The sequence below is a fragment of the Budorcas taxicolor genome, chromosome 1 (genome assembly GCF_023091745.1).
Source record: "Budorcas taxicolor isolate Tak-1 chromosome 1, Takin1.1, whole genome shotgun sequence".
NCBI lineage: Eukaryota > Metazoa > Chordata > Mammalia > Artiodactyla > Bovidae > Budorcas > Budorcas taxicolor.
In genome coordinates, this window is record NC_068910.1 from 10,565,448 (window position 1) to 10,592,072 (window position 26,625).

General features: G+C 57.2%; 4 protein-coding genes across 5 annotated transcripts in view; 1 reads left to right on the forward strand and 3 right to left on the reverse strand.

Annotated features, from left to right (window-relative positions):
• NPRL2 (NPR2 like, GATOR1 complex subunit) overlaps positions 1 to 26,625 on the reverse strand; it is a 130,619-nt gene that overhangs the window by 1,448 nt on the left and 102,546 nt on the right. Inside the window, exons 2-6 of one of the 2 annotated variants that reach the window (XM_052647311.1) lie at positions 1,691 to 1,778; positions 1,067 to 1,158; positions 796 to 964; positions 533 to 641; positions 24 to 160 (exon numbers count right to left, since the gene is read on the reverse strand). In XM_052647311.1, coding sequence (XP_052503271.1) covers positions 24 to 160; positions 533 to 641; positions 796 to 964; positions 1,067 to 1,158; positions 1,691 to 1,768 — 585 coding nt within the window. In that variant the 5' untranslated portion in view covers positions 1,769 to 1,778. Of the gene's footprint in view, positions 1 to 23; positions 161 to 532; positions 642 to 795; positions 965 to 1,066; positions 1,159 to 1,690; positions 1,875 to 26,625 lie in introns of those variants that run through there. The other variant, XM_052647303.1, reaches the window with a different exon arrangement.
• LOC128054682 (transmembrane reductase CYB561D2) lies at positions 1,970 to 4,628 on the forward strand. Its single transcript, XM_052647319.1, has 4 exons — positions 1,970 to 2,072; positions 2,500 to 2,648; positions 3,109 to 3,146; positions 3,831 to 4,628. Exons 2-4 carry the CDS (start codon positions 2,522 to 2,524, stop codon positions 4,332 to 4,334), a joined length of 669 nt encoding a protein of 222 aa, XP_052503279.1. The 5' UTR covers positions 1,970 to 2,072; positions 2,500 to 2,521; the 3' UTR covers positions 4,335 to 4,628.
• Positions 5,246 to 10,249, reverse strand: TMEM115 (transmembrane protein 115). Its single transcript, XM_052647318.1, has 2 exons — positions 8,953 to 10,249; positions 5,246 to 6,282 (listed from the first exon to the last, which is right to left on the reverse strand). The coding sequence occupies exons 1-2, from the start codon at positions 9,801 to 9,803 to the stop codon at positions 6,078 to 6,080; spliced, it is 1,056 nt and encodes a 351-aa protein (XP_052503278.1). The 5' UTR covers positions 9,804 to 10,249; the 3' UTR covers positions 5,246 to 6,077.
• Positions 14,352 to 26,625, reverse strand: part of CACNA2D2 (calcium voltage-gated channel auxiliary subunit alpha2delta 2) — a 137,533-nt gene continuing 125,259 nt past the window's right edge. Inside the window, exons 18-39 of the mRNA XM_052647292.1 lie at positions 25,617 to 25,691; positions 25,459 to 25,530; positions 25,292 to 25,363; positions 25,115 to 25,176; positions 24,179 to 24,255; positions 23,022 to 23,042; positions 20,292 to 20,352; positions 17,849 to 17,946; positions 17,453 to 17,543; positions 17,289 to 17,351; positions 17,054 to 17,157; positions 16,589 to 16,687; positions 16,408 to 16,496; positions 16,173 to 16,223; positions 15,868 to 15,939; positions 15,618 to 15,770; positions 15,421 to 15,473; positions 15,247 to 15,302; positions 14,986 to 15,112; positions 14,789 to 14,897; positions 14,610 to 14,699; positions 14,352 to 14,483 (exon numbers count right to left, since the gene is read on the reverse strand). Of these exons, the coding sequence (XP_052503252.1) occupies positions 14,352 to 14,483; positions 14,610 to 14,699; positions 14,789 to 14,897; positions 14,986 to 15,112; positions 15,247 to 15,302; positions 15,421 to 15,473; positions 15,618 to 15,770; positions 15,868 to 15,939; positions 16,173 to 16,223; positions 16,408 to 16,496; positions 16,589 to 16,687; positions 17,054 to 17,157; positions 17,289 to 17,351; positions 17,453 to 17,543; positions 17,849 to 17,946; positions 20,292 to 20,352; positions 23,022 to 23,042; positions 24,179 to 24,255; positions 25,115 to 25,176; positions 25,292 to 25,363; positions 25,459 to 25,530; positions 25,617 to 25,691 (1,827 nt within the window). The remainder of the gene's footprint in view (positions 14,484 to 14,609; positions 14,700 to 14,788; positions 14,898 to 14,985; positions 15,113 to 15,246; positions 15,303 to 15,420; positions 15,474 to 15,617; positions 15,771 to 15,867; positions 15,940 to 16,172; positions 16,224 to 16,407; positions 16,497 to 16,588; positions 16,688 to 17,053; positions 17,158 to 17,288; positions 17,352 to 17,452; positions 17,544 to 17,848; positions 17,947 to 20,291; positions 20,353 to 23,021; positions 23,043 to 24,178; positions 24,256 to 25,114; positions 25,177 to 25,291; positions 25,364 to 25,458; positions 25,531 to 25,616; positions 25,692 to 26,625) is intronic.

The window sequence follows — 26,625 nt, forward strand, 5'->3', positions numbered from 1 at the left end:
ATGGCCGGGGCTGGCGAGCACACCTGCTGTGTGGTGAGGTCCCACTGTGAGTTGAAGAAATCCTCCTTGTCTTTGGTAAAGACAGGCACATCATACTCCTGGGCCACGGGAGGGTCAGGCCGCTGCTCAATCACCTTCAAGTGGATGGTGTTGGACTCATCTGCAGGGGACCCCCCATATCCTCAGTGCCAACTCTTCCAGGAGGCCCTCAATTACCAGGCAGTCCTCCCAGCCACCCCTGAGGCAGACAGGTGGCTCTGGGTAGGACCAATCTCCTCCTTTTATGGAGCAAGAGACTGAGGTCCATTCAAGGGAAGAAACATGTTCAGGGAGCAGAGCCAGAGAACTCTACTGGCCTCCCCCTCCCCAACCCGATCGTCCACTGGACCCTGGACATCGTCAGCCAAGCTCATGGCTATCTCCTGACCAACAATTTGTTCACCAGTCTTGTCCTTGACTGGGCCCACCTTCCTCTGCCACTTTCCCACCCCTCCTCGACCCCTCTGCTGTCCTTATAGAGGCCGGGCCATACCGATAGGCAGAGTGCACCGGCCTGAGGCATTTAGCTCCTCCAGCAGGATGGTCATGATGGGCACCAACTTCTGCTTGCTCTCCTCCGTGGACACGAAGCTGCTCTCTAGCTGAATGGGGCGTGGACAGGATGGTGGGCACATCCCAGGACCCTTGGCTGGCACCCTGCCCTCGCAGGTTCCCAGATCTGGAGGGCTTTGGAGACATGCGAACAACTTCCCTAACTTTGCCTGCCCATCCACCCGAGCCCATTGTGTTGCAGACCTCCAGGGTGGTCAGGTAGCCAGCCAGCTTTTTGACGATGGGCTCAAGGGCACAGGTCTTGGCTTGGGCATCACACACGAAGCCTAAGTTGAACAGCAGGGCATTGCGGCTATACTTCTTGTGCTCAATGCACACAGGGCAGCCTATCAGTTTCTTCTCCATGGCTGTGCTGGACGAGGGGAACAGGTAGGAACAAAATCAATCTCCTCCTGTCCCCAGGTCTGTCCACTCCTCCTTGGGAACCCTCCCTACTTCCCAGCTAGGGGCTCACACAGTGATGAGCTTGTTCTGCAGCTCTGGCTTGGTGATGATGTACACCTGGACAGTGTCAAACAGCTCCCGGGAGATGAAGTCCTCAGGAACCTGTGGAAGGAAGTGACAAGAAGCCCCTTAGAGGACCTAGTACAGAGACTAGGCAGAGTACATAGGGTGACCTTCAAGACCTAAGCTCTCTTCTCCAGGGTTTCTCCTCTCTCCCATCCACCCAGGCCTACTCCAACTTTGTGTTTCCACACACACATTATGTTTTCACCTACCTCCTGGCTTTTGCATATGCTGTTCCCTTCAGCTGGCACACTCCTCCCACACCTAAATTTCTATGCATGCAGGGATACTAGTGGATCACCACTCACACCTCTCATAGGACCTGGCACCTCCCTTGGGCCCACACAGCCCCATTTTCCACAATCACTGCCTATGTGATGTTTGTTTGCTGTGCCACACCGGGAGCCCGGGACTGGGTTTGAATATACTTGTGGTTCACGATTCCCCGCGAACGAGGGAGCGGCGTGCCTGCGTGTAGCACGGGGCACGGGGTTCCCTCGCTTCCAGGCAACTGACTGAACTCCCCGGAGCGTCCCTCTATCCCCCATTGTCCCGCGAGCCCGGATAGCACCTGATAGGTGATCTTGGGTCCCAGCGTAGGGTGAAACTCGCTGAAGAATATGCATTCGATGCGGCAGCTGCTGCCCATGGCGCTAGTGGGACCGGGGTCTGTAGCTGGCACCTCTATTCCTGGGAGCACCTGTCAGAAACAAGACCTGAGGCTTGGGCCGCCAGCTCAGGCACGCCTGCGCACTGATACACCCGTGAAGCCATCTGCTCAACAGCGCCTGCGCAGCGCAACTCGGCCGTGTGGCTGCGAACAGTCCCAGGAAGTCCCGGGTGGGTAGGCGTCGCACCCGGAAGTTAAGCGGCGGAGCGGCAGGGCGCGCGGCTAGCGCCCGGAGAATCCCACTTGTTCGGGACCGAACCACCTCCTCGGGTCGGCGCTGCGGGTGAGGCAGGCGAATCCCTGGCGTGTAGAGGCAGCAAGCCAGCTGCACGTGGGAAGGGTGTGCTCAAAGCGATTCAGGCTGTAATTTCGACGCAACCTGGAACTACAGTTCCCGTAGTGCTTCACGCCCTTCCAGCAGGCGCTCCCGCCCTGCGACGGCGTGGCGCATTCTGGGATTTGTAGTCTATTACACGGCCTTGCGTATCTTATCTGGAAGGTGGACGGACCAGTGATCAGTGCCAATTCGGATGCGGATACACGCTGACAGGCCACCAGCCCGCGACTATTCCTGGGCCCTGCCTTAATGCTGTCCCTTCCTACCTTAACTCTTTGGAAGAGAGTGGCATTCCTGCTTCGCCACCCTTGCTCCAGTGAGAAGAGTGGACAGCAGGCACCAGAGGCCCTTGCTCACTCTGCTATGCTTTTAGGCTACAGCCGGCCTGTTTGATCATGGCCCTTTCTGTGGAGACCGAGTCACACATATACCGAGCTCTGCGCACTGCCTCCGGGGCTGCTGCCCACCTTGTGGCCTTGGGCTTCACCATCTTTGTGGCTGTACTTGCCAGACCTGGCTCCAGTAAGTAGAATGCATAATTACTGACTTTTGGGAACTGTCAGTTTTCCTGGGGAGCAGGGGCAATAGGAAGCCTTGGGTCTGACTCTTGGGAAAGGCCTGGCTGGCTGAGGGACATGCCGTGCTGGAGGGATAAGCAGAGTGATGAGAGTGAGGGCTCTGCCAGCTTGGCCAGGCCCCACAGAGTACCTGGCTTCTCTTGTCTGGATGCTGCACTTGGCTGCCTCTTGCAAAGTACAGAGGGAAAGAGGGCGGGCTGAGAGAAGGGTGAAGGGTGGCCTCTGATCCAGGGAGGGTCCAGGAAGAGACCAGATATGGGGTCAGCTTGTTGCAGTAAGAGGGAGCTTGCATTTTGGCAGCACCTCCTTGGGTGATGGGCTGCTCATTTTCCTCAGCCTGTGGGGATTGGTGTGGCTGGGTTCTTCTTGTTTGAGCCTCACAAGTCTTCCTCTTCTCATTCCAGGTCTCTTCTCCTGGCACCCTGTGCTTATGTCTTTGGCTGTAAGTAGTGAACCTGGCCAGCTCTTAGGGGTGGGAAGGAGTACAGCTCTGAGGGTGGTCTTAGTGGCCTCTAAATGTAAATGGACACTTAATATCTATTTGGAAGGGTGGGATGTGGGGTTGGAGGAACTGTAGGCTCCAACTCCTGCCACAGTTTATATCTGAGACTTGAGCTAGGGTAATCAAGATGTAGGGCTTTGTCTAAGTACAAAATGATACTTTAGCCACCTCCAGGCAGGAGGCTTAAAATATGCATTTGGGTGTACCTGTGCCTCCTGTCACCTTAATTTACAGTGGTGCACCTACACCTAATATTCCCTGAAACAGTGCACCCATGTGGACAACTCTTGCCGAGAAATTGTATCTAGGCCTGTCAGGGAAACAAAGCTTGTGAATCATTTATAACTGCCCCATCTCAAACCTTGTGTTTGCTGGGTAACATAGCAGAGATGACATTTCAGAGTAGCACCCAGGAAGAAGTGTGAAGAGGTACCTCTTGCGGTTACTCAGAACACATGTTCTGTCCCAGATGGTTTTCCACTCTTGCCCCACCGAATACTCTTGTCAGTGGGAGAGAGAATAAAGGGCAGTCAGCCCACACTGGCTGGCAGCTTAGGTTCATCGAAAACTCTGCCCTTCTGCTTGGCAGCACTCCCATTTAGTGTCCTCTCTCTGTCTCCGCAGTTCTCTTTCCTGATGACCGAGGCATTGCTGGTGTTCTCTCCTGAGAGTTCGTTGCTGCGCTCCCTTTCACGAAAGGGCCGAGCGCGTTGCCACTGGGTTCTGCAGCTTCTGGCCTTGCTGTGTGCATTGCTGGGCCTGGGCCTTGTCATCCTCCACAAGGAACAGCTCGGCAAAGCCCACCTGGCCACGTGGCATGGGCGGGCAGGGCTGCTAGCTGTACTGTGGGCAGGGCTGCAGTGCTCGGGTGGGGTGGGGCTGCTCTACCCCAAATTGCTGCCTCGATGGCCCCTGGCCAAGCTTAAGCTGTACCATGCCACTTCGGGGTTGGTGGGCTACCTTCTAGGGGGTGCCAGCCTCTTGTTGGGCATGTGCTCACTCTGGTTCACTGCCACAGTCACCGGTGGGGTCTGGTACCTGGCTGTGCTTTGCCCTGTCATTACCAGCTTGGTCATTATGAACCAGGTGAGCAACGCCTACCTGTACCGCAAGAGGATCCAGCCGTGAACTCTTCCCAGCCTTGGGAAAGCCTGGATTTGCCCCTCAGCTTGGGAGCCGGGTTTGAGGCCTCCTGGACTCCCTCAGCTCACTCACGGGACACCTCAGGCCCTGGGGCAGCCAGAGTCCTGCGTGTGACACTGTTACTTGCTCCTCATGCTGCGGTGCCTCCCCTTTCCTTCCTTCTCTACCGTCCCAGAGGAGTTTATGCATCATGTGCCTGGATGAAGTCGGGGTTGCAAGACTGTCCTCCACCCCCAGCAACTCAACTTTTGCTGGTATGTCCAGAAATTACAGAAGAGAAGAAAGTAAAATAAAGTGAAAAAAAAAAAAAGACTGAAGGGATTTCCCCGATGGTCCAGTCGTTAAGACTCTGAGTTTCCAATGCAGGGGGTGCAGATTTGATCCCTGGTGGGGGAACTAAGATCCCACATGCCGCGAGGAGCAGTCAAAAAGAAAAAAAAGACTGAAAAGACTGGATGGGAGGAATACCCCAGAGCTGGGGACAGTTCTTGCTAATACCATCAGCAGGAACAAATGGGCAGCTGGGCAAGATGGGGACCTGTCCGTGGCTGCTCACTGAGGGGCTGAAGCTCTCCTGCGACATTAGCTCCTGGGATCTGGCTGCTGAGTGTCCTATGCCACCTGGGGCCCTAGCAGGTCCTAGGGCTGCAGCTGTAGCTGTGATTGGTGGGGCTGTGTCCTTTCAGTTTCCCCAGGTGCCCACTGTGTTGGCAGTTTCGACTGTGATGGTCCAGTCTGGGCAATGACAGGATGGGAGCTGGGGATGGGCTGCCTCCATAGGTGCCAAACACCGAGCATTTTTGTCTTCAAAGTGAACCATGGGTAAGAACAACTTATGATGAGAGACCCTTAGTTATCAGATCTTCAGGCAGGGCCTCCCTGACCAGGTAGTGCAGGGAGAGAGACAATGAGTAAGGGTCTGAGGTGACAGCTCTGGGAAGGCTGGTTGAGAGTGGACATGTGGTAGTGAGGCAAGGGAGAGAGTGACAGGGGGTGGGGAGAAATGAGGGCAATGGGCTTTTTATCCAGCAGGAACAGCCTTCGTGACCGAGCCCTGGAACCTGAGGTCCCTGTCTAATCCACAGCTGAGCATGGCGAGGGGGCTGCACAAGGTGGTCTAACGGAGCCCAGTAGCCATACCTCAAAGAACTGCTTTATTGATACTGCGAGGCAGGGCTTGGCTGCCCACTCAAGTGGTCCTGTAGAAAATACCTGGGAGCTGTGGCTGCTCTGGGCTGGAAGCAGCCATGGCCACAGCAGAGGGAATCAGAAACTTTGACATGAGCGTAGTCTTTCTGGGGGCAGGCAGCGATGTGCAGCAGCCCTGCGCTGGCTCCTGCACTGGCTGGACCCCCAGAATGTTTTTGGCAAATCCTTGCCTTGGCTCAGGGCTCTCAGCAACCAGTGTCAGGTGTGCGGGTTGGCCCAGGAGCCACGGCATCAGTGTCTGTGCAGCCACTTGCTTGAGGCTGCCTGCTGAGGTGCAGTCTTACCTCAGATGGCCTGGGCTGGCTACGCTTCAGAGGTCCCATGCCTGGCAGAGTGGTTGTCTGGAGCTGGAACCAGGAGCAAGAGTCCTGGGTAGTGTTGGCGAGAAAGAGCAGAAGGCTGTGGCAACCCGCAGCAGGCCTTCTTCTCTCTCCTCAGAGCAGTCAGTGCCCTGGAGTAGCTGAGAGGGTGTCAAAGGGGGCTTGGGAGAAGAGGTGCTACACTCAAGGTGGTCTAGAGTTACAGCGTCGGGGGAGCTGCCTCAAAGGTGATCAGGCTGGACTCTGGGACAGCCCCCTTCCCTGGGAGTGTGGGGGCCTTGTCTGATGGCACGGGGCTATCCATCTTGGCCCCAGCCTCCTCTTCATCGTCGTCCATGCTGGGCCAGACGGATTGGTCCTCCACTCGCTTCAACCGCTCGTTGAGGGCCTTCAGAGCCAGTTGCCTGGGGCCAGGGAAAGATGACAGGTCACTATGGGTCTGAACGTGGTTTATGCCCTGTATTCTTTCCCTCAGGAAACTGACTTGCCTTACTGCTCACATGCCTCTCAAAATCCTGTGTTCTTCCCCATTGCAGGGCCCAGGGCTCCCCAGGGATCCGATTAGGACTCTCTGCCATCCAAATGAGGACCCAAAAGCTGTAGAGCACTCCCTCCATAGTTCGGACACCTCCAGGCTGAGAATGCTGGGTGCCCACCAGGCTGCCCCCAGGCCAGCCCGACATGGTTCTGAGGATGTTGCCTAAGGCTAGCCAGAACTGCGACCCAGGGCAGATCCCTGGACGCATGAATTTCTGCTGGGCACCAGCATCACACTGAAGGCATAACTTCTCCCCATCTCCTTGTCAGGAGTGTTGTGAACCCCCTGGCAAGGGTCTGTGGGGAGGTTTGGAACTCGAGTCCTTGCCTTGGCTCTCAGCCTGGGAAAGCAGGGCCAACTTGGGTTAGCTCACCCCTCTTAACTGACTCTTAGTTAGCATTGGCCTTCCCAGAAGAAACCCCAACATCACCAAGACCTGGGTTAGAGCAGGAACACATAGTTTCCTAGTGGGAAGAGAGGAAGAAAAAACAGCCCATGTGGGTAGGGCACAGGCCAGGCCTGGTTCCACTGGGCAGACCCCTGGAGACCCCACCCTGAAGGGAAGTGGGGAAGTTCGCTAGAAGAAGGTATATACGAGGACCTGGGACCCTGCCCACCAGGAGGTGGGCTGCTCATGCTGCCAGGTAACACTCCTCATAGTGGTCACTGTGGACCCCTTCTGCCACCAGCATGGGAGACCTATATAGCCTTCCATGTTCAGAAGAAAACCAAAATCTCCACCATGCCAGGGGACATGACAGGAGGAGCAACAAGAAGACAGGCACGCAAAGCCCCAGCACTCCACCCTGTCCTTCAGCCTGGCATCATGGCAAGTTGGCACAGACAGGACAGTCCTTCCCTCTACTACCCAGGTTCCCATTGTGGAGACTGCCTTGCCAATTCTGTTTAAAACCTGCCGAGGTAGTGGCATGCTCATCACTCCGTCACAAGGGTCAAAGAAGGGAAACCCTGCCTCCCACTATTACTGGCTCTTTGGGGCAGGGAGTGTGGCATGCAGCAAGAGATCAAACTGCTTGGTAAAGTGACCCCTATCCCCAAGCAAGGTAACAACCACAAGTCTATGCCAGGAACCCCCTTCCTGACACCACACCCCAACATGCCTCCAACTGTCCAGTTTCTTGGGGCTGTGAAGTTTTTTCGAATGTCCAGCCAACCCTAACAATCCAAGATTTCTCACTAGAGGAGGGGCCACCACTGTGGACTGGGATCACCCGAACATCTCTGAGGACAGTTCAGTTTCCACTAGGCCCCGCCCTTCTGGCTGCATCTCCTCCACCAGTTAAGGTTAAAGATTAATAAAGAACTCGGTCTCTAGGATTGATTAGCCACGGAGACACAAACTGTAAGGCCCACAATCAAGCTCTGTGGCATGCCATGTGTACTAACACCTGGCACCTTGGGCCACAGTAATCTGGCCTTCTCTAGTTGGAAACTCCTTCAGGAGAGGGGTGTGTCCCACACGCCAAAGCCCCAGTGGAGAGGAAGCACTGGAACAAGTCCAGCTGAATTTGTAAAGTTGCCTGCTAAGAACTCATCTCACGGGTATGCAAAAGCAGAAGCCTTTTACAAATGCACAGAGTTGGAACAGAACCTGCTCTAGATTTCACAACTCAAGTAATTGCATAAAAAAACAAAAACCCAAACAACAACAAAAACCACTCAAGAATAATGTTAGAAACAGAGCTGTGCCCACTCTGGTGAGTCCATAGGCCTGGGAGAGAGAAAGAAATGGATTAAAAAAAGATCTGTCTTGCCCTGGCCAAGGTGCAGTAAGTGAATAATTCAGCTGAGACTCCTGATGGTGCAGATGGCTTGGTTTACAGATAATGAAAAGGCTGTCTCCATTCCCTGGTGTGGTCAGCAGGCTCCCTCGGTGGGTCACGTGGCTGTCCCCTGGGTTTGGTGACACATGCCTGCCAGAGTCGGTGTACATGGGCCAGTGGTTGTCTAAGTCTAGTTATACCCCAGGCTTCCCTGTTAATAAATAAGCTGCAAAGAAGCACGACATCTGAATTTAAGGCCCAGGAAGAGGGTGGAGTCCAGCACTTGGAAACTGGGGTGGCCCCAACCACCTCATAAGGATCCCAGGTCTCCTTCCCTTTCCCTCTCTCACAGGGGAAAAAGGACCAGCGGGTTGCTTCTGGCTCCCACAGGACCAGTGTCAAGAATGCCAAGATTCTGAGACAAGGCCAGGCTTATATGTACCTGGCTCTCCACTAGCCCTCACACAGTTCAAAAGGAAGCAGGGCGTTTCTTGAAACTTAAGCACCCTGAGTGGGGAGAAAGACAACTTTTACTCCCTAATTTTGGAAAGCAACGTATGCAGCCCAGATACCGAAGTGTTGAGATCAAGGCCACAAACTGGATTTTCTCTGAGTCTGCCCCCAACATCTTACTGTAAGCCTGCATACAGCTGCCAGCCTACATACAGCAAGCAAGCACCTCAAAAGATGGACTGTGACCTGATCTGTAAGATTCTCCTAGCTCAACAAGGTTTTGGAAGATTTCACAGTACCTTCTCCGCTCTGCGTCTTGAGGGTCTGTGCCTGGGAGGCTGATGGTAATGGAGGATGGGGCGCCCACATCATAGCGCTTCACTGTCTTCTGGCATATCTTTACTTTCACCAGAAGGCCATGCACCAGGTTCGCCAGCAGGCTCACCACAGGCTGCAGGATCTCGGGGAAGAAGGTGGCGAAAGCAAAGTGGTCGGCCATGTCCCCTCGGCCTCGGCTATGGCGTTGGTAGAAGCGAAGATACACCCAACTGGAGATCAGCCCAAAGCCATAGGAGGCCAGTGCCGGGCTCTGGAGCAGTGTGGCCAGCCGCAGCAGCAGCAGCAGCCCCAACAGCAGCATGGGCACCACACTGACACGCACCTGGGGCACTCGCAGGACCACACAGTCCCCCATGGTTTGCTTGAGTGCCACCAGGACACCACCTAGGAAGCCCAGGGCGCCATGGATGCGGACAGTGAAAAGGTAGACCAAGTTGAAGGAAGCCATGTAGGTGAGGAGGTAGGCGAAGGCCCCCAGCAGCCCCACAGACACGTTCACTACTGAGAAGAAGATGAGCAGCTCCAAGGCCCCCCAGAGGGGCTCCAGCAAACGTCCAGCTACCACTACCGTGGCCAGGCTGATGGCCACATCCCACACATGCTGTTCCATCAACCCATGGGTAGCCAGGGTCCAGATCCAGAAGTTGGGTGGAAAGAGGTAGCCTGGGGTGACCGCCAGGCAGCCCGTGTCCACGGCGAAGGACAGCAGATACAGAAACAGTACCGCCGCGCACAGAGCCTTCACCACCACGCTGGCGCTGGACAGAATGGCCCCCAAGTGTTGGCGGGCGCCCGGTAGGGCGCGCTGCATCTTCTTCGCGGGCGTTGGCCTGAGGGAAGGGTTTAGTGGGCTAGGGGCCTCCCCGGGGCCTCTTCCCAGTCCGGCCCCGACGGGAGGCCCGGGCCCGACCTAGTCACTGGCCTATGGCCCCGGTGAAGGCTTCTACTTCCGGTCGGGTCGACTCCGGTCCCAAAAGGCAGAGCCGCGCCTGGTCGGTCGCGGGGCCGGGGCCTAGGCCCCTCGACGGGGAATCTGAGGAAAGGCCCCGAGCAGCTTAGGCACCACCGCCTGCCCGCCCGCCCTGTGTGGCCACAGCGCCGACCGGGCTGGCGGTGATCTCAGGGCTCGATCTCCTCCATCCACTCTGGGGCCTCTTACGGTCCGCGCGGCACGGAGACTAGTTCTGGGCCGGAGTCAAGTCTGGTCAGCTCCGCCTCGGCCTCGGTCTCGGTTTCGACAGTACCTCCTCCCTTCTCAGGCGCCGACAAACAGGGCGCTGCGCCTGCGCGCCCCGGACGGCGGCAGGAAGCCCTCGGCCTTGCGGCTCCGCGGCATGCTGGGACATGAAGTCCTCGGCCACACTGGGACCTGCGGTGATCAGGGCTCTGGGTAGAACAAGTCCCAGGAGGCTGTGCGGCGGGAGAGGCGGGTGTGCTTGGGAGTTGTAGTGCTCAGACCCGTTTCCGCCGGTTCTCCAGACGTAGGGGGAGGGCGAACGACCCCTGGAGAGCCGCGAGAACCAGCGGCTGCACAGCTGCACGCCATGCACTTTCTGAATTTCCCGGGAGGCGTGGCTCCATGTCTGCCCGTACATCTGAGTGGGTGTGTCCTTGTAGGCAGGTGTGCGAGTAAGAATGTTGGATGGTCCAGCGGGCGCGAACTCCTGGAACTTCCACGGTCGGGTGTATGCCTGACCCAGGTTGGAATTCTTGCTCTGTCATCTGACGGATGCGTGGCATTGGCCAAATTCTCGAACTTGATTGAAACTCAGTTTCATGGACCGTTGAATGGAGATGATGACGGGACCTACCATGAGGATCCAAGGGGACTGGGATGTAAAATGCAGTCCACCCTGGTTGCTCAGCGAGTGCGCTGCCCATGCTGCCCTTGTGTACAAGTGAGGTGGAGCCCACACTTGAACTCCGGTCTCCAGCCCCAAAAAGGGTGAGGCAGGACCTCTCTCAATGACTCTTCCTCACCCAGTCAATGGATGATCCTGATGGAGAGGTCTCTCCACACAAACTTGAGTCAGGCTGGCCTTGGACCCCTGTCTCACTGCAGTGGTGGCTTCAAGCAGCCACCTGAAGCCACCTGTGCAAAACTGAATTTTTAAAATGTGCACATAATTAAAATAATTATGTAACAAAGTACATTTTAAAAGTGCAGAATCCCTTCCTTTCCACCAGCAGTACAACTGCTGATGTGTGCATAGCCTTCCAAATCACACGTGTTGCTATGCCTTAACTTTGGGGTCTGGGTTCCCGCTGGATGCCACGCAGGGGTTGCTAGATTTAGCAAATCAAAATGCAGGCCAATGAGATTTGAATTTCAGATAAACAATTTTTTCAGGATACGTGTGACTCCAATTTTTATAGTTATGTCCCATGCAATGTTTGGAACATACTAAAAAATATTAATCGATTATCTGAAATCCCAGTCAGATTGGATGTATTTCACACGGCAGATCTAACCCAGGACCTCTGGGGCTGCTGCAGAGCATGGGAGCTGTCTCAGGGACTGCTAGTCTTTGCTATGTGGCCAACCATTGTGGAGGGTGAGGAAAGGTGTCTTCACTAACGCCTCGAATGCCCCCTTTCATTTATTTAGCATCCGAGGTTCCTCAGCCACAGGCAACCTCATCTCAGAAACCTTTGGTGGTTTCTTGCATCTGGGAGAAAGGATTTCTCCTAAGTCTCAATTTGCTCACCGGAAGTATGGAGATAAAATGGTATCTGACTCTTAAGGTTGTGGTGAGGACTCAGCTGGGTGAGTGCAGAGTATGGAATATGTACAGTAAGTGTCAGTGGGAAATCTCTGCACTGGTGGTTGTCTTTCCCCTTGAACACAAAGGTCGCACAGTAGGGTTCACTAGTAAGAGTTAGGATTAAAATGAACAAGGGTGTAGGGCTTGCCAGAGGGAGGCCTGAGAGGATTTGCTGAAAAGTATTCAGAGCTGTGTTCTAGTGTGAGCAGCAGTGGCCAGAGAGGCCCAGGCCTCCCCTGGACTGGGAAGGAGCACCCATCATGCTTGCAGGGGGTAGGCAGAACTTGGCCTCCTCCAGACAGCCAAAGTGGCCCTCCAGCACCAGGCCATGGACTTGGACTGGGTATTCACTCTTCATTCCACGTGGAGGACCTGCTCACTAGGCCCCAGTCTGATCCCATTGGCCAGAAGCTTACATCTCATCTCCATCTTCTTTCTTCCATGATCTTGGCCTTGAGCCTCTGGGAAACTTTTTTTTTTTTTTAAGAGTTTTTCCTGAAGGCTTTTGAGATGATTATAGAAGACAAAGGATGTCAAGGATCTGGCACTTAGGAGACCTGGGAAGCATCATGCCTTCCACCCACCAGAGACCTGGATTGGTATGGCTTCACTCCCAAATGAGTGGTAAGTGCTCAGGGCCACCTATCTTCAAGCCACCCAATCCTCACTCCAGGCAGACACAGTGTATGGGAACCATTTGAAGTGAAAATATGAACATTATTTAATAACTGATCTTCTGTAATAAACCATTTGAAAATATTTTACAAGGAATCACACACACAGTATTTTACAAAGTTTCTTGACTTTTTTGTCGCTGTTGTTTTTCCGACTTGTCTGTACAAAATAGAACAACCAAAAAAAAGGGCAGATAAAAGGAAATGGCCCCCCAGTTCCCCCCAGATCCCCCGAGCCCGAGGTGAGGGGACAGCCAGGTCAGGTGGGTGATGAGAAGGATCAGACCCAGCCGGGGGTTGGACAACTACCTGATGGGGATTGTTTTGTCTCCTTTTCTTTTTTAAACTTAAAATATATATTAATTTTTCTGTATATGTTTGATTCTTTTTTATTTTTATATTCTCCATTGAGCACCTGACTACACTACAGTTACACACACGCCCCCACAAGACATGGCTGGCGTCTAGGCTGGGTGTACAGCATGGGTGCCCACCCTGGCACCAGCAGCAGGCATGGACCATACATACACACACACTGAGAAAGCGACAAGCAACGTAACATTAATTAACGGAGCCATTAATTAATGCATCACCCTCCCCCCTCCTCCCAGTCCATCTGAGCCCCACGGCCACATCCCCCTGCCCTCAGTCCCCCAATGGCCCCCAGGCTGGGACGCCTTTGAGGGAAATGACCAGAATGAACGGTGTGAAGAGATGTTCCCAGGCCCAGCCTCTGTGTGTGCACAGAGTGTGTATATGTGTGTGCATATGTGCAAATGTGTGTTCAGGGAGAAGCAGTTTGGCCAGGGAGTGTGTGTAAGAGGGAAAGATAGGCCTGAGTGTGTAAGGGCCAGATTGGGGGTGGGATGATCCAGCTAGGAGTGATCAAGTCACCGCCGCTAAGGCAAAGGGCGATGTCTGGTGAGAGTTCCTCTGCTGAGGGGTGCAGGCAGTGGCATGTGGTCCCCCTGGGGGCCTGACACTAGTGAGAAATGGTTACAATGAGCACCTGGCAGGGTCACGGGCATTTAGGGGACACTGGCAGCAAAGTTGGGACAGAGGGATCTTCCCCCTTTGCCCCAGCATTTGGCACTGTTTGACATTCAGCTTTAGAGACAGAGGACCAGCTGGGTTACAGGTTAGATTAGAGGGTGACGGTGAGCAGGAGATGGAGCCTGCATGTGCCAACCCTCCCACCAACCCCTCACCCTGTGTAAGGCTTTGTGAGCCCCTACCCTCACCCCACTCCATGGTGTGTGTGTCTGTGTTTGTGTGTGTGTCCTCCTGGGTATGTCTAACGTGAGTCCAGTTTCTGCCCTCAGGGCTCCAGTTGTGTATGGGGTTGTGTCTTAGCCAGTGTCTCTGTCACTGTCCTGCTACCTGCAGGGCTTGGGGAGGGATGGCTGTAGGCCTGAGAGAGGCAGGAGCTCACTGGGGGCTGTCCTGCCAGGACTTAAGCTGGGATGATGCACAGGCCTCAAACTGCCCATCACCATTTCCTCTATTATTCCCCGGGAATCTAGATTTAGTCCTGGGTGGGGCAGAAGGGCCAGGTTAGAGGAGTCCAGGTGGGGCAAGGCCTAGGTCTCCCACACAAAGGGAGCCCCAGGGCAGGGCGGGCAGTGGAGGCCTGGTTTGGCACCAGTACTGTGGCCTCCCTGGCCCAGCCCTCAGGAGTGGGTGAGTCCAGTGGGCATGAGAGGTCTGGGGACACTTTGACAGTTCAGCAGCGAGACGTGGCTTGGGGGCCAGAGACCTGCAGCGTCCTCCTTCGCACCCCCCACCCCCACCCCAAGGCGCAGATTCTGGGGGCCAGGAGCGCTCAGTTCCTTCATTGAGGGAGGGGGCAAGGGTCTAAGGCGGGGAGTGGAGGGCAGGGGAGCAGGGAACGGCGGGGAGGCCTGCTGGGGGGAGGGACACTCAGAGTGGCGTGGCGTGGACTTGAGGCTGCGGCCGGGGAGGCAGGCCCAGGAGGAGCAGCAGCTGGAGGGACACCAGGACGCCCAACGACGGGGGGAAGGAGGCTCCGCGGCCACAGTCTGAGGTATCTTCCTGTTGGGAAAAGACAGGGAACAGCCGGTCGGCCCGGGCGGGGATGGGCAGGGGGCGTGGCAGGGCCGCACTAGCCCTGGGGAGAGTGCGAGCTGCGGCTCAAAGCCGCCCTCCCCAGCTCCTTACCGTGGCGTTGTAGTCGAAACAGATGTGTGGGCCTCTCCGGTATCGCGGTCTCTGCACCAGTTCACACTGCTCCGGGCCGTCCGCTGGGCATGGGTGGGGAGTCAAGGAGGCGGCGGCACGGAGCGGGCGCGCGGGGGTGGAAGGGGTTGGGCGGCAGGGGGCGGCGCGGGCAGGATACAGTGTGTCTCCTTCTGCAGTAGCCGGCCGGCCTCACACTGGCTGCACAGCGGCTTCTCGGCCACCACGAAAAGAAGGTTGGTGTTGATCAGTCTCTGCGCGTGGAAGAGCCTGGAGGCAGCACAGAAGGGCGGGGTCGCTGAGGTTCCCCCCGTCCCCTTCGCCCCGCCCCGCCCCTCTGGCCACGCCTCGCGCGCACCTGGAGCAGTTTCCGCAGTCGATGATGGCGTTGTAGGAGGCGTTCACCGAGCCGAAGTAGTACTGGGTCTGTTTCATGACGCAACTGCTCTCGCGCACCTCGGGGTTCCCCTCGGCCTCCGCGGGGTCTGCGAGGGCCCAGAGCGCCTCAGCCCCACCCCTACACCCAGAGCCTGGCTCAGCCATAAGCCCTGCCCTCCCTTTGGAGTTGGTCTCAGATTGGGGAAGGGCTTTGAGGAGGGGCCTCTAAAGCCCAACCTACCTGCCTGGAACCAGCTGTGGTAGATGAGACCATAGAGAAGTTGCTGGAACAAAGACCTGCAGGGCATGGGTCACCGAGTGGGAGTGGTCAGCAGAGGCCTTACCACGCCCCGTTGCTCTCCAGCCTTCCTGGCCAGGGAGCACCCGCCCGCTCCCATTTCCCCAGGGAACTCACCAGGCTGCAGCAGACGTCCACCAGGCTAGGTTAAGGAAGTCTGCAACGGTGGGCTGCAGTGGGGAAGAGTGGTGTGGGCTCCCACTGCTGACCAGGAACCCAGGTCACCCCCAGCTTGCTCGCTAGAGGTGGGGGGATCCTCTGTGGGCAGGTCTCCCAGTCCCCCCATCTCCAGGCCAGGCATTGCTGAGGCTCACCACAAAGATGCCCCGGGGTGCAGCACCCAGGTTGCCAGGGGGTAAGGGGGCACAGGCCGCCTGATAGTCGTAGGACTCCTTGCGGGTGTAGAAGGAGTTATTGTAGAGTGCCAGCATCAGGTTGGCATCCACTTCACTGAAAAACCTGCCCACCTGGGGATGCCGAGAGGGAGTGGGAGTCACAGGCCTGGCAGTGCCATATCCCCAGGAGTCTCAAACCCATACCTTCCACCCTCTTCCTGACCCTCACCTGGTCCCACTGATGGTTCTGGTTTGACAGCACCAGGAATCCCCCATCATCAATGAGGACACAGAGCAGGTCCTGAGAGGTGGGGAAGGGGGAGGGAGATGGGGAGGGGCTCTGGCCCAGCCCTTTCTCCCCAGACCCTGGTAGTGCAGTGGTTCAGTGGAGGGGGCACCATTCCCCCCAGTTCTGGCAAACCTGTGAAGTCATGGTGGGATGTTGAGACCCATTGGCTAAGGGATGGGCTAGGAGTTGCAGTTGGGACTAAGGTGTCTAGGAGTCGGGTAAGCAAGGGTTCAGGGCACACGCACCTCATTGTTAACCTCGCAGTCCATCTCACAGTGGCTGTTGGGGCCACACTGCTGGGCAGAGAGCAAGGACCGTAAGTGCCCACCAGTTTTTCCCCTCCCATCACCCTTTATATGTCGGGGTCCCTTGCCTCCCCATAGGCACCAGAGCCACTCTGAGTGGGAGGACTGGGAAGGGTTCCTGGGGACTCCAGAATGGGCGCTTCTGGTCTTACTGCCCTCATCCTTGAGCAAATACCTTCTGAGGCTGGTCCTGGTGGGTACGGTTGCTGGCTAGCACCTTGAACTTCTCAGCCCAGGCCTCTAGGTCCAGCTTAACGCCTACCACTATGGGGGAGAGCAAGGGCGCCATCAATGCCCACCTGCCTGGGCAGCACACTGCCCAGTGTCTCTTTCCCCACCTCTGCCCGGGTATTCACCTGCTGGCCTCAGTGTACGTCCACCCAGGCTGAGCTCCACAGCTGTGCTGACAAGGATGCCCACCGTATCATTCTCCAGCTCCAGAGGCCTTAACAGGGCTGGGGGTGGGTGGGGTGGGGTGGTCAGGAGTAGGGGCTGGCAGCCACGCTGACCACTCTATGCTGGGCTCTGTGCGCCTAGGAGCCTGAGCCTGAGATGATCTCAGCCTAAGCACCCAGCACCCAGCACCCAGCAGAGTGTTTGGCACAGCCTGTGCTGTGCTGTGTTTAGTTGCTCAGTCATGTCCAGCTCTTTTCGACCCCATGGACTGCAGCCCGCCAGGCTCCTCTGTCCATGGGGATTCTCTGAGAACACTGGAGTGGGTAGCCATGCCCTCCTCCACGTTGGCACAACCTAGCTTTCTCTTTTTACCTGCCCCAGCCTCAGCTTCCCACCTGCTGCCATGCACCTGCGAGGACACTCACCATCCTGCTGGGGGGGCCTGAAGACATAGCCGTGGTTGTCCAGGCTGCGGCGGTAGAAGCTGGCATTGAAGGGCTCGGGGTTCTCTGTCCAGTCTTCAGCTGCCCTGGTCACACACACAGAGGTGGGTGGAAGCAGGGAGACTCATGAAGGCAGTGGTCTCAGCAGAGGCAAGGAGCCAGAGAGGCAGGGTCCCAGGCAGGGACAGGATGTCAGGTAGTGGGGCAGGTCACTTACTTGTTGGGGAACACTCGAGTGATGCCACCATCGGTGGCGGCAAACACGGCCAGAAGGCTGTACCTAGGGGCAGCAGGGAGTTGAGGTCACAGCCCTGCCTTCTGCAGGGCAGGGCCCCTGGGCCCATCCCAGCCTCCTGCCCCCACAGGCTGGGTGGTGCCTACGTGTTGAGATCCTGGTCCCGCCACACGCGCTCCACCAGCTGCTGTGTGATGCCTGTGTCCAGGATCAGGTTGTGCAGGAGGAAGTTGTTGCCTGGAACAGGAGGATTGGGTGGAGGAAGTATCTTTTTTTTTTTTTAATTGAAGGATAATTGCTGTACAGAATTTTGTTGTTTTCTGCCAAATATCAACATGAATCAGCCAATAGGGAGAGGGAGTATCTTCTTGTGGATCCCCGCCCACTCTCCCCGCTACCCCCAAAGCTCCAAGCGTTCCCAGGACCTGCCCTCAGCTTGGGTCTGCATGTTTCCACACCTGCCCAGTGTCTAGGTTCCTCTGGGCTGCCCCTTTTCGCTGCCTGGGTGCTGCCCAGACCCAGCCGCCCCACCAGGCACTCACACTGTTTGGAGTCTGGAGTCACTTTCTCCATGAGCTCAATGAAGTTTTTCAGGAACTCGGTGTTGTTGTCTGAGGCATTCAGGTCCTTGCAATACTCTCTGGGGGTGGGGAGGGGCAAGAAGAGTGAGCTTTGGGGGAGCCATAGAGGGCAACAGGGTTGAGGCTTCCCAATAGGCCTGCCTGGCCCTTCGCCGAGAAGCCCAGGGCTCGGGGAGGGGCATGTGTATTCTCACAGGCTGCAGCAACTATATATGCCTGGCAGGTTACCAGGTCTGAATGGGGACGAGCTGACCCTCTTGGGTGGAAGAAGCAGAGAAGGAGGGTCTGCGCCCTGTACCCAAGCAGGTTTTCCTTTCTGGCATGGCCCTGCAGAGACTCCCCACTCTCCTGTGTAGCTGGAGCCACATGGTACACCTGGAAGACCCCAGGAAATGCCCCATGACGACCACAGTGGTGGAATTCCAGCAACGGCTTAGTCAGTCTAAGACTTCGTCCTCCTGCTTCTTTGACTCTGTACCTTTGGGCAACTTGCTCAGGCTCCCTGAGCCTTAGTTTGTTTTCATAGTACTACAGAAGGGTTCAGGAAGTTGGCAGGAACTCGTGGGTCCTTGGATTGGCTGTTCCCTCTGCCCAGACTGCTCTTGCCCCAGAGGTGGACAGGCCAAACCTCTCACTTTCTCAAGGCCCTACTGGGTTCAGACTCTGAGTCCAAAGAACATGGGGGTTTTGGGGAGTGGGGAGATCTGCTTGAGGTTCTGCTCCCCAGGAAGTCTCGGCAAGCAGTCCTTCTACCCTGGTAGATGGAGCTATCATTCCTAATTCCTCACCCACACCCCTGTCACCAGGAACCTCCCTTCTGGCCTGCATGGCAGCAACTTTGTGGGAGCTTTTTTTGGCTCTGCTGGGTCTTTGTCACTGCGTGGGCATTTATCAAGTTGCGGTGCATGGGCTTCTCATTGCAGTGGTTTCTCTTGTTGCAGAGCAAGGGCTCTAGGGCACATGAGCTCAGGAGTTGCGGCTCCCGGGCTCTAGAGCGCAGGCCCAGGAGCTGTGGTGCATGGGTTTAGTTGCTCTGTGGCATGTGAAATCCTCCGGGACCAGGGATTGAACCTGTGTCTCCTGCACTGGCAGGCAGATTCTTAACCACTGGACCACCAGGGAAGCCCTGTGGGAATTTTTAAAATGCTCTGCTTCCTGTGGCTGTGCAAGGGCGCACAGCTTTGTGACGGCACCTGGGGCTGGGTCCCAGTCCCCACTTACTCCCAGGGCCTTTGTGCAGCACACAGCCTGCACTTATGTATGTGGAGGACACAACTGATTGATACACTCAGAGTGACTCCCACACAGCTGTACTTGGGATACAAGTCACCTGCCATCCCCACCCCCAGTATACATTTACACTCACCCAACACATATTTATTGAGCTCTCCTGTGCCAAAGATACAGAGATGACAGAAACAAACATGGTCCCTGCCCTCAGAGCTCCCTCAGGGTCCTGTGGGCCACACACAGGCCTCTGCACATTCCCACTGTCACCAGTGCACACAGCCACCCCGCATTTACACTCGGACTCTTACAAATGTACACAAGGACTCACAAATACAAACACACATCTACGGAGTCACAGCGAACTTGGTGGGTGCATGCACACACGTGCACACACAAGGAGATTAGGAGTGTCCAGAGCCCCCGTGTCGTGCCCGGGAGTGCCCATGGGTCTCTGTCAGTTGCACCCACCTGCCCTCATGCAAAGCCCAGGCCCCAGGGGAGGGCTTCACCATCCAGGGGCCCAATGGTCTGCTCAGATGTGGGCCAACAGGCAGAGGGTGTGCACACGAGGGTGCATGCCAGGGATGTTCCAGGTCCAGGCCTGTGCTGGGCCCTGATCCTTTACTTGCCAGAGCAGCTCTTCAGAGCCCTGTCCCCTCTGCCCTGTCTGCACCCCGTGCCCCGCCCCGGTCCTCAGTGAGCCACCACACCTAGACAGGATGCTGTCAACAGGGGCTCTGGCTGGCTCAGTCCCCACACCCACACAAGCACTGACTGACACACGACAAGGACGGGTGCGGGGTGGGGTTGTCGGGGAGGGCACCACAAACCAGAGCAGCAGCTGCCTGGTGAGGGGTGTGCTGCGGACAGCTGGCTCGGGGAGGAAACGGCTCTTTCCTGATGGCCTGCGGCGGGGCAGAGAAGGTCAGCGGAGAGTCCAGAGCCCTCCCGCCCGAGGCCTGGTGGGAGCCAAAGCTGTGGGCAGCTGGCCAGCGCTGCCTGGTGCGGCAACATGGCCCAGGTATGCACACGGCCGCACATACGGGGCTATGCATGGCGGGGGACACTGCACAGGACACAGACACACACAGCTCCAGGCAGCAGTGCAGGAGGCGGGGCCAGGGAGGTCGGGTTGGGGGGTGGGGACACCTCAGCAAGGCCACACGCAAGCTACCTGGGAGCAATGAAAACATGTCCTTCAGACTCAAAGCTGCTGGGGAGCAGGAACTCAAAATCTGCAACAGAAACGGGGGGTTATCCGGCGGGGGCTGGGGAGGTGGGAGGCCAGGGGTTCACAGCTGACGGGGCTGGAGGGAAAGGGAAGAGGGCAGCTGGAGGGAGGGAGACACCAGCAAAGAGGAAACCCGCCACTTCCATGTTCAAGTTCGAGCCAGAGAGAAGGGGCGGGCGGGGAGGGGTGGAGGGCCTGTGGAGACTACAGCATCGCAGGAGGAGGGCAGTTATAGCCAATATGTTGCCCAGGCCTGGTCCTCTGTCGGCAGTGAGTCCCTTGGCGTGGCTGTATATGCTTCCATACGGCTGTATAGCACATATACACGGACACACACACACACATATATATACACACACTGCTATATATATGCATGGTCTGGGGGAGGCGCCAGTCTCGCTCTGATCACATCCATAATGGAAAAAAACCACATGCTGAGCTTCCTTCGCCTCCAAAGAGACTTTGAGGAAGGGGGTTTGGCTTTTGGCTGTGGATTTTTCTCTCTCTTTGCTGTAGCTGTTTGCATTTTGGTAGGTCTTGCTTTTGTTCTGTGTCAGGCATCAACATGGCCAAACTGAGGGGGTCTCTCACGGGCACAGACAGTCCAACCAGAGACGGTGTGGGCAGCTGGGGGTGGGCTGCAGTGCATTGTGGGGGGTCCAGCGGTCTTCCCTGGGTTAGGAGGTTGGGTGAAGGGAGATCCTGGAATGTTCCCACATTGTGGGAGGACGTCTGCGAGCTGGGAGGGCACAAAAGCGCTTCTTGAACCTGAACACTTGCCTTCTTGGGCTGCGGGCCTGAGCGCAGGTGGGGAAGAAGGGCTGGGTCTGGTCTCTCCTTCTGAGAATTTGTCTGGGCTCAGTGCAGCAAGGGAGGAGCTGGGGGCCCCAGAGAACACATGGGATGCTTTTGAGGGACCCACCCATTGGGCCTCTACGTGTATGAGAGTCAGCACTTATGTATGAGCGTGCATGTTCATGTGAGAGCAGGTATGTGAGTATGTGTGTTTGCATGAGTATGTAAGCACATGTATATGTGTGCAAGGGTCCCTGTGTCGGTCTGTGAGTGAATCTGGGGATGTGGCTACTAGGGCTCCTCTGGGGTTTCTCCCTACCCAGCGGGACTGGCCACCTCACTGGCCCATGTCTGGGAGGTGGGTCTCTGCTCTGACATGCTGGGCAACGCACCTCCACATCCTTACATCCAGATTCTGATCTCTCCGTTACCCCAGGGCTTTACTTTTGTAGAAGCGGGGTCTTCCCTGATCCAGAATACTCCCACAATGCACTGCAAGATTCTGGACTTGGGGTGTCTGAAGGCACTGGGCAGTCACTGGTTGGACTGTTGCTTTCTGATAGGACTGTGAGGCAGGGTTTGGACACAAGCCGACAGGGAAGGGTGGGAGTGGGGAGAGGAGGAGGAGGAGAAAGAAAAAGAGGTGCGGGAGCAGGAAGGGCGACTATGCTATGGTTGTCATTGTTATCAAGGCCCTGCATTGCTGGGGTCCCTGGCAGGGGTGTGGGAGGGCAGAAAAGACAACTCAAGCGAGTGGGAGCAGGGCACGTCCTCCACCTCCACCCAGACCAGTGGGGGCAGCAGGATCCCCTTTGCGGGACTAGGCTGGACAGGGCCACTAGGGTTTCCTGGGGAGGCCTTACTTCCCCTTGGGGACTGGGGACAGGACGTCTCCCCATGACTCTCCATGCCCCATGCCTAGGTGTGAGGGCCTGTCCATGCGCCAGAGGCAGAGGCCCTTGTGTGCTGACCTCTCTCAGTACTCTTGTTCTTTGCTGGGGCCTGTGAATTCTCTGCCTACCTTTTCCCTGAACTCCCTGGCTTAAGTACCTCTGAATGCCAGAAGCTTTTTCTTCACCCCCAACCTGATTCCTTCTAAGCTCCTCTGCTGGCCCTTGGGGGGGTCCCTTCTGTTCCCAGCCCTCCAAGTCAGCCTGTATTTCCCAGGGGAACACCTTCCCCATACCTGACCTCTCTCACCAGGAGCAGCCAACACCCCAGGGCAGGGCTGGGCCGTAGGCCTCCGCAAAGTCACCAGGCACAGGGGCTTCAGCACCTCGGCCAGCGCCCAGTCTGCCTTTGTCTCCTGGTGGCCTGGCTGTTGCCCTAGCCTGAGCCTCTGCCCCAGGGTAAGGGTGTGGGGCTTTTGAAGCCTTTTGTCTCCCCCTGGGAGGGCTTCTGGAGGCAAACTCTGGAGAGGTCAGAGGAGAAGGTCTCTCCCTGAGGAAGTCTCACATAAGCCCCCTGAGGACTGATCTACCTCCTACATCTCAGGCCCCCTGCCCTGCTGGGTGGGAGGTGGCAGACAGGCATGTAGCCCTCTCCCCACTGTTGAGTTGTCTTGGAGGGATGGAGAAAATGGAGGAAGGGAGCAGAGGCCTGCCCAGAGGGAACCAGGAGGATAAGGAGAGGGTCTGAGCTCTTAGAACACGCTGGAGACCACCCTGCAGGCAGGGCCCAGGGGAAAGGGCTGCTGGCTCTAACAGAGGTTTAGGGATGAAAGGAAAGGCAAGAACTAGAGGACCCCAGGGGATGCTGGCAGGGAACCTTGGAGAGCAGGGGTTTGGCTGGTCCTGGGCAGGGAGGGGGGCAAGCAGGACCGTGAGGACAGGGGGTGGGGTGGGGAGAGGAGGGTGCACTGGTTCTGAATATACTTGCCCTTCAGTTTGCTGATTGGCACTGGGACAGTCCACCAAGAGAGAAAGCGAGGAAAACAAAAACAACACAAACACAAAAACAAACGAAAAGGGGGAGGGGAAGGGGAGGGGCACAAACAATATTTTATTCAATGGCTGTTTGAATGAAAATATTGTGTCTCATCATCATACCGAAAGGAAACTTCTTGCAAAAAAACGACATGAGAGAGAAAGAGAGAGCGAGAAAACTCAAAGGAGATGAGCCCCAGTCGGCCAGGCAGGTGCGGGGTTGGGGGGCGGGGGGCTCTCTGTGGGGCCGGAGCCCCAGCCTCCCTCCCAGTGACCTCAGGTGGTGGGCAGGTGGGGCCACAGGCTCCTGGAGGCCTCTGGGGGAGGCCCAGGGTGAGCAGGACATGCAGGGATGAGCCACAGGCAGAGGAGCGGGGAGGAAGGAAGAGTGCACAAGGCAGGGATGGTGGGGGAGGCAGGGATGAAGGAGGGAGGAAGGAGCAAAGGAGGGGAAAGGGGAGGAGAGCGTGGGAGAGGCTGAACGGGGGAGTGGGGAGGAGGGAATGTGGGGGACAGAAATGGAGGGACTGAGCAGAGGGAGAGAGAGAGGGTGGGGGCTCAGGGAGGGGAATGGAGGAACGGAGGAGAGAGGGAGAGGCAAGGCGGAGTGGAAGGGAGGCGGGAAGGCGATGGAGGAAGAAGGTGGGAGAGGAGGTGAGAGGAAGATAAGGGAGGATGAATTGGGGGGCAGAGTCGGGGGAGACCGGGGGGGGGGGGGGGTGGTACCACTGGGGGAGAGAGCTGTGCGGGGGGAGCTGGGGCGAGAGAGATGAGAGGAGGGTGTGTCTTCCAAGAACTCAGCCCCCAGGGGCGTGTGGGGGAGGCAGGCTCAGGAGGGAAGACACGGAGGAGGAGAAAGCAAAAACAAAAACCTCAACGGAAACCATGAGAGAATGGTCTGGAACCAAATTGGAGAAAAGGCGAGCATGCAGAATTCCACAGACTTTCCGATGGCCGGTGCCCCCAGCCTGCGGGCGCCTCGGGGGGTGTGGGCAGAGTGGGCAGGAGGGGCCACCCGGCCACAAGCGGCTGGCTGTGCTGCCTGGGGCCGGCCAGGGTGCAGGGGCAGAGGCAAGGGTGCAGGGCGCAGGCAGGGGCCGGGCCACTTACACTTGACCTGTAGGATCTGGTCACTGAGGTTGGCTTGGAGGTAGAAGGTACTGTATGGCGGGAGCACGAGCCCGAGGCTGGGGAGGAGGGGAGGTGGAGAGCAGAGGTCACAGCTGGGAAGGGGAGGCCACACTGCACGAACCCTCCTCCCCGTGGCCTTGGAGACCGCCAGGGACGCCTCTCCCTGGTGTGCTGTGCCACATTCATGGTCTAGGGGCCTGGACTGGCCAAGTCCCAGACTCTCCTGGAGGCCTCCGAACTCCCAGGCCCAAGGCAAGTTTCCCCATCCCGCCCCTCACCCCAGCAGCCGCCCCCCATCACAGCACCTGGCCAGCTAGCCTCCCCCATCTGGCCAGCAGCACACTCACAAGGGGCAGAACACAGTCAGTGAGCTAGGCTGTCGGGGTGGGGATGCTGCCACTCCCATGAGAGCTGGGTCCAGAGTCCCCAGAGATGCAGGCCATGTGAGAGTCAGCTAAAAGCAGGGCTGCCACTGACACAGTGAGGGAATCGTGGGCTGGCACTGGAGTGTGAAGGAGGGGACCGTGAGGCACGCGGAACACAGCCGGTGGGTACTGACTGGGCCTGACCCACCGGCTCTGGGGCTGTGATGGCCACGGAGGGATGACATCCTGATGCAGACATCCAGGAAGGTGGGAGGGAGGGGTGTAGAGGGCGGTGGGGTAGCGGGGAAATGTCAGATGTTCTGACCTGTCTCTGCCCTGCACTCCCAGGAGACACTGCTGGTTCATGAAGGGCCAGTGAGAGACCCTTGGGGACTGAGCACCCAGGGGGTGAGAAGTGAGCAGTCTTGGCTGCTGAAAGCCCGGGTAGGATTGGGGAGAATGGGCACATGGGGGTGGGGAAGCGAGCCCCAGCGGGGCTCAGGCTCTGGGGCCCCCGGCCCCTCCCCGCCTGCCCAGCCGGCCAGCTCACCTGTAGTTGGTACTCCTTATGGGCACCCAGGTGTAGTTCCGCGTCACCTCGTCTATGTACCTCTGGGAGAAAACGCTCAGTCAGGTACTTGGGGCAGCAGGCAGGGGTGAAGTGGGGGCGGTTGGAAGATGAGTTCCCCCTAACCCCCGACCTGCTGTCCCCCTTCCGCCACCTCACCTCATCCAAGGACTTGACCAGGGTTCTGATCTGCTTGTGGCCCTTGTTGCCGTCGATCATGCTCCTGCGGATCTGGAAGGGTGTGAGACGTGAAGGGCGGAGCCCCGACCCTTCCCCACTCTGGGTGCCCCTCCTTCCCCCTCCATCCCTCCTTCCCTTCTCCTTACCTCCTCCTTGTTCTCATCCTCCAGCTCTGCATCCAGGAAGTCCAGGGTCACAGGCTCCCGGAAGTTGGTGGTCTAGGGGAGGCCGGGTAGGAAGTCAGGAGTCCCGCTCTCACAGTGTTCACCGCCCCCTACCCTGCAGGCCACCCCACCTGGCTCACCTGGGGCTTGAGGTTGGGGTGAAGCAATACGTAGCCATTCAGGTCAATGGCAAATACGTAGCCGTTGGCTCCAAGCTGGGGGTGTAGATAGGGAGCTTAGGGCCTGGAGGGCTGGGTAAGGGATTTCCCGGTCTCCAGGCTCTTTCTCATCCTGCCTTCCATGCTGCTGGAGGATTGCCATCTGCCGGCCTTGACCAGGGGCCCCACATGCCATGTGGCCCCAAGCCTACCTGTCAAGCCAAGCCCAGCAGGCTGGTGCCCCTCATGCAGCAGCCCTTGCCCACACTGGCCAGCTCTGTGGGACCTGAATGCCATCTGGCCTCCTCAGCTCCTCCCCCTGGCTCTCATGATCAGTGGGACCTCCCCACCACCACTGGCCCCACAAGGCACTCCCTTGTGCTGCCCTCCCCTCCCCTCCCCACTGAAGTCTCTTCTTGTTCCCCATCTTGGTAGAACACAGGGGAACAAGTGTTTCTTTGGACTCCCTGAGGCGTCCCTTCCAGGTGGAAGGGAAAGAAAAGCAGGGTTCTAGACTCACACCTTACCTCTCCGAGGCAGTTTTCTCACTGCACATGGAGGCCAGCGACCCAGAGCCTTCACGTGGCTCACCTTTCAGCATGCTGACATGCATCTCCCAACCCTTTCACAACCAAATCCCAAACTCCCTTTGCCATAGGCCACGGACCAGCCACAGTGATCTAGCCCCTTCCCTGGCTGTGATTCTGATTTTCACCTTCAAGCCTTTGTCCAGAGAGTTCCCTCTGCCTCCAAGGCTTGCCTTCCCCTCCTTTCTATCTGGAACACTCCTGCCTAGGTGATAGACTAGGGGTCGGCAAACTAGGGCCCAGGGACCACATCTGGCCGGCTGCCTGTTACTGTAGTGCTGTGAGCCAAGAATGGTTTTTACATTTTCAAATGACTGAAAATGAGGAATTTGTATTTCATGACATGTAAAAATGATCTGAAATTCAAATTCCAGTATCCACAAACAAAACTATATTGGAACATA